The 6,000-nt window shown below is 49.5% G+C and overlaps 1 protein-coding gene across 1 annotated transcript; it reads left to right on the forward strand.

The window, feature by feature from the left end:
* Positions 1-3,351: 3,351 nt before the first annotated feature.
* LOC123168758 (box C/D snoRNA protein 1) lies at positions 3,352-5,775 on the forward strand. Its single transcript, XM_044586625.1, has 4 exons — positions 3,352-3,972; positions 4,068-4,293; positions 5,279-5,399; positions 5,517-5,775. Exons 1-4 carry the CDS (start codon positions 3,714-3,716, stop codon positions 5,562-5,564), a joined length of 654 nt encoding a protein of 217 aa, XP_044442560.1. The 5' UTR covers positions 3,352-3,713; the 3' UTR covers positions 5,565-5,775.
* Positions 5,776-6,000: the final 225 nt, after the last annotated feature.

Below are 6,000 nucleotides of genomic sequence, written 5' to 3' on the forward strand. Positions count from 1 at the left end.
TCGTTGAATGCTGAAGACGTGGAAGACAGTCTCCTGCGTCGCGTGGGCGGTCGAAGCCGTGATCGGCTGCAGGCCGGCGGCGCTCAGGCAGGACAAAAGCTCGGACGTTGACATGATCTGCGGCCGGCAGGGGAGACGATCGCCTACCTAGAGCTTGATCGAAGATCGTATGTGGACGGCACAGATTAAATCAGGAGTAGACGCTTGTCTTATTTATATGGCAGTACTGCTGTGTACAGATTGATAGACTCTTTTTGGTATGGAAACCGATTTCGTGGCGTATTACTCTTTTGACATGGAAACTGATTCCATATTGGGTCTCTGCTGGTGAAATAGGAAGAAAAAGTAATAATCAATTACAAATATAAATCGTTTGACATGGAAACTGATTACATGTTTGGTGCATGGAAAGCTTGTATCGGTGGATCCCATAGCCGATGCCGTGTGACTGTACTGTCACACATTTGGATCCATGGCCAAGCCAGGATTGGCATACGGAAGATCAAAAAATACCTAAAGAAACCAAGTTAAGCTGTGAGATAAAAGTTAAGCTATGCTAGGCCTTGTACAATGGGAGGTGCTTAGGGGAGGTGCTTAGAGAAATAAACCAGGCTTTTCTTAAGCACCGGTGCTTATTTGTACAGGATAGACGCTTAATTAAGCGTCTCTCCTGTAGAAATAGGCACCGGTGCTTCAGAAAAATCCGGTTTATTTTTCTAGGCATCTCTCTAAGCACCTCCCATTGTACAAGGCCTTAGTCAACAATCACCTGGATCAATGCGGACGCTGCTTTCTCCATCTTTTTTTTTCATAATTCACACACACACGCATCACTAGTGCCACGACGTTCTATGCAAACGTTTTTTATCCTCTTTATTAGGTGACACAGTTCTAAATTGTCGCCTTGCTAACGTGGGCGATAGGGGGGCTCTGATCAGACACGACACAAATAAATCATCTGCAATAGATTGTCCGGTCACGCATGCGAATATGCTCGTGTGTGATCAGGAGAGCTATCACAGATAATTGCAACGGACAAGCCGTGTGAGATAAGCTTTTCATCCCACACAACAAGTTTGAAACAAACGTTTGCGTTAGTAGGGTGCATCACACACAACATTTTATATAAACTCGTATGTGATAGGGAGAGCCATGACAGACGATTTACCTTAGTTAAGCGCTTTTGTTATTCAATTATATTACACACGATTCGGTGAAGAAAACTATATGACATAGAGCTATCCATCACACGTGCTTTTCATGCTGGAAACATTTGTAAAGTGCCATGACTCATCTAGCATGTTTATACTACTAGGGAAAAGCCTAGTAATAGCGCGGGGTAAACAAATAGTGGTAGCGCGGGTACTCGCGCTACTACTACGGCGCTACAACTAACCTGTAGCAGCAGCGCTGGTTTAAACAGCGTGTTAGAAGGGATAGAGAGGGATTGGTGAAATAGTACAATTGTATGATGGATGTATTATTGAGCCTCGAGGGAGAGTATATATTGAGTACAAGAATTGGAGGGTAAGACGCCTCTCCTAGAGATAAGGTAGGAGACGGATTACAAATCCTAGACTACCAAATACATGCATCCCAAATATATCTCTAACATCCCCCCCCCCCAGCTTTAGCAGTAGCGTTGCGAATAGCAGAAGCGTCGCGGACGGTTAGACTGGAGTGAATAGCAGCCGACGGGCTGACATCCCCCCGCAGTCTCAGCGGGAGTGTCGTGGACGGTGTAGCGTTGCGGACACGTGGACTGTAGAGGAAGCCGATGAGTTGCTCAAGCGAGGTGATAGCCCTTTGTGTCGATGTCGACGTAGCCGAAAGCATAGGATGGTGTAGCCGTGGTCGAGGTAGCCGTGCGAAAAACGCCGTGGTCGATGTCGAGTCGGGGCGGCCGATGTCGAGGAAGTAGCCGTGGAGCCGCGGGCGCAAGGAGGCGTCGTGTTAGTCATAGGCACGGTGGTGTCAAAGTAGTGGTGCGCTGGGAAGAAGACGTTCTTGACGACGCGTCGTGCAGGGTTTGCCAAGCCCGGGGACACAACATGGACGAAAGCACGCATTGGTGTTGCCAGCACTGGGCATGCATAGACGAATGAAGACGAAGTGCCGCACCAGGTTTGCCAGGCCTGGGGACACGTCGTGGACGAAGGCACGCATCAGTGTTGCCAGCACCGGGCATGCGTAGACGAGGGACCTGCACGAGCTGTACGCCATGTCGAGGAGTCGGAGGGGCTAGCAGAGAAGGAGACTCGACGACGGTTTTGGCACGGGGAATGGAGGCGACGGGAGGGAGAGGGAAGGGAAGGGGGAAGGATAGCGGGGCATACCTCGACGATGAGGCTGGGGCGTCGGGGGCGAGGAGGCAGGGTCGGAGGCGAGGCGAGGTCGAGGAGGCAGAGGTGACGACGGCGAGGAAGCAAGGGCGTCGACGGCGAAGAGGCAGGCGCGATGACGGCGAGAAGGCAGGGGCGTCGAGGGCGGGCTCCGGTGGCGGCGAGGAGGCGGGCACTACAGGAATCAGCTATTTTGCTGTCTGTGTTTTCTTTCGCAAACAGCAAAGTTTATTTTGTGGTCAGGTTTTCTTTGTCGTCTGCTGATGACGCAAACTCTTTCTTTGTCGTCTGTCCGACGAAAAGCTGACGGCAAAGACGTCCCCTGATGGCAAATGAACTATTTCCCGTAGTGGGGCGTGCTCCGGTAACGGTGAGGAGATAGCATGGAGGCGGGCGAAGAATGGAGAATTGGGGGAGAAAGGAGGGACACCCGCGCGGGGGTTAAGTCAAACTTAGCAGTAGCGCGGTTTGCAAACCCGCGCTACCGCTATAGTAAGCACCTATAGCGCGGGCACAGAACCAACGCTACTGCTATTCCTTTTCCTTTTTTCTTTTATTTTTATTTTTCTTTTCCTTTTATTTATCTTTTTATTTTTTCCTTTCTCCTTTTTTCTATTTCTTTTCATTTTTGTTTCTATTCCTTTCTTTTTTTCTTTCATTTTATTTTTCTTCTCATTTTATTTTTCTTTTCATTTTATTTTTTCCTCTCTCCACTACTAGGGAAATACTTATAGGCAGACCCTAGTAGCGCGGGTTTATACCCCTCGCTACTGCTACTTACTAGTAGCGCGGGTTTTTACCCCCCACTACTACTAAGTTGATAGTAGTAGTGCGGGTTTTTACCCCTCACTACTACTAAGTGATTTTCACCGTGCCTCCCGGGACCAGCCGTAGTAGTACTGCGGGTTATAAACCCACGCTACTACTAAGTTAATGATAGTAGCGCGGGTTATAAACCCAACGCTACCTGCATCTGCTTCCACCCCCACCAACCATCCCATGCCATGTCTCAAAAAAAAAAAAACACTCAACGCCCGATCCAGATCCCCTATCCCGTCTCCGCTCCCACCTCCTCTCCTCCTCTCCCAAGTCCCAACCCACTCGCCGCCGGCCTCCCTTTCACCTCCTCTCCTGTCCCAACCCACTCGCCACCGGCGAGCACTAGCAAGACAGTCCATCACCACGCCGTCTGCTGTAGGTGGGCTTCGCTGCCGTGAGCCATCAGATGATGAATCCCGTCTTCGTCGCTCGCTGCCAGAGAGTCACCGCCGCCGACCGAGCGGCCGCCCTGCCTCGCAGCTAAACCCCTCACAAAAACCCTAGCCAGGAAACCGCCGTCGCCGCCGCCCTGCCCTGCCACCCGGCCTCGGCATGGACGGGGAGCCGCCCGCGCAGGGCCCCTCCCCCAGCGCCGCCGCCGCCTCCGGGTCCGGCGGCGGCGGGGAGAAGGGCGCCCCGTGCCAGGAGTGCGGGGATCAGCCGTGGAAGTACCGGTGCCCGGACTGCTCCTGCCTCACATGCAGCCTCCCCTGCGTGCAGGCCCACAAGCGCTGCACCGCCTGCTCCGGCAAGCGCCCCCGCACCGTCCCCGTCCCACTCGCCCAGTTCGACGACAACCAGCTCCTCTCCGGTGACAGATTCGTCCTTCAACCTCCAGTCTAGTCCCTCGCTCGCCGTGGCCTCCATCCATGTTGACTGTCCGTCCCTTGTTTTCTCTGCGTGCAGATTACAACTTGCTGGAGGAGACGAGCCAGGTCAGGGAGTCGGCCCACAGGCTGCTCGGCGGCTTCGGCCGCAACTACGGCTGCAGCTTCGAGGGACGCCATGGCGCCCAACTACCGCCGTGGCTCTCCTTCCTCCGCAAGGCTGCGGAGCGCCGGGGCGTCCGGCTCGCCTTCCAACCCATTGGCATGACCAGGAGGGAGCAGAACCGCTCGCGGCACGACAGGAGGTATCTCAGTGCTGCTCTTTCGATCGATCGATCCTGTCTATGACGATATGACGATGATGATGATCATGATATATTACTCAAACAAGTTGGTTTTGTGTCAATAACTGTTGACCGAAAACTGAATATGCTGACAGTAAATGGATTCTGTAGAGAAGTGAAATGCTCTATATCTTGTTTGAGTTGTTGCTTTGCCTATGTATTCAGTAATCATCTACTTGTTGACATCATTGTGAGCGCCTGATGCATGTTGCCAAGGCCGCACCCCGAAAAATTTGGGTCCTGGTGATATATAAGGAAGTCAATTAAAATATTTTTCATTGACCATTTGTAGTAGTATAGATTTCTTAAAGGATTAAACAAAAATCTCCTATGTCTACAACTAGAAGACATCTTAGAAAATTAGGATACAGAGCTAGAAGGATGCACAACTTGAGGAAAGAAAAATTATTATATTTTAAGGTTGTAAAGGTTGTATGTTGTGTTGGCTAAGACTAAAGATTGTAAATTCATCATCGTACCAATGTCGTTCTCTTTGCAGATGATTCTAGAAACTATATTATCAGTTTGTTGCTACTTTGTATGTGTGTTATGATATGTCCTTGTATATGTCTGGACTGAAATATGATTGTCTTGGTCCTTCTTATATATTTCTTTATGATCTCAGTCAGCCTCTTTTGCACCCCTTGTGTGTTGTGTCGAGGTCCAACGCTAATGTGTTGATTTTGATGTCATTTGATTGGTGAGTAAATAGAAGTTAACCGATTATGTGGTTGCCTGATTATGTGTTTCTTTTGGACCTTATGTTTTTCTATGCACTTGTCAAATCTATATGCATTCTTATATAACTATTCTCTGCACTTTTATCCTACTAGGAAATAGCTTATAGCTTTAGTTGTGCATTACGACAAACATGTACCGCATTGTTTTTTCGTGTCATTCTTCTGAAGAATCTGAAGTTTCTGAACCTCTCTTGGTAATGTTGCAGGGTTCTGTTGGCGACGCTGACGGTCGTTGAAAGGTTCGTGGACTCAACGGTGTCGTGGCAGCCGGTGCACGGAGAAGCAAAGCTGCTACATGTCCTCTACCTCTGGCACCCCAGCACATGGGTAAGCAGTCGACCAGACACCCCGAGCCCGAGAGATGATCAACATTTAGATACACTTGATTTGGTGTGTGGCCAAATCTGAATCTAAATCTGAATCTTAATGATGTTCGGGTTTCAGGGTGCGGGGCACTTGTACGATGGCTTCCTCCGTCCGCTGGTGCAGTAGTGCAGAACCGGGCTTTAGCGCCGGTTCGTAAGGGCCTTTAGTGCCGGTTCTGCAACCGGCACTAAAGAGTGGAGACTAAAGGCCCCCCCTTACTACCGGTTCGGCACGAACCGGCGCTAAAGTGCCACCACGTGGCACGAGCCAGACCCGGGTGCTGGTAGACCATTAGTACCGGTTGGTAGCACCAACCGGTACTAAATGTTTGGGGGGGGGGCTGGTTTTAATTTTTATTTTTCCATTAATTTTGTGTTTTCCATTTAATTCTTTTTTGTTTGCTGGTATTTTACGATACTACATATTGTACACGTTATGCATATATATAAATAGATTTTCTCATAGAACCGATCATATATATATAATCGAATGTCTCACAACCACCATTAATTATTCACACATACACATGTATATATATACAATTTCTCCTACATGTTGCCTT

This window comes from Triticum aestivum, chromosome 7D (assembly GCF_018294505.1).
Source record: "Triticum aestivum cultivar Chinese Spring chromosome 7D, IWGSC CS RefSeq v2.1, whole genome shotgun sequence".
Lineage (NCBI taxonomy): Eukaryota > Viridiplantae > Streptophyta > Magnoliopsida > Poales > Poaceae > Triticum > Triticum aestivum.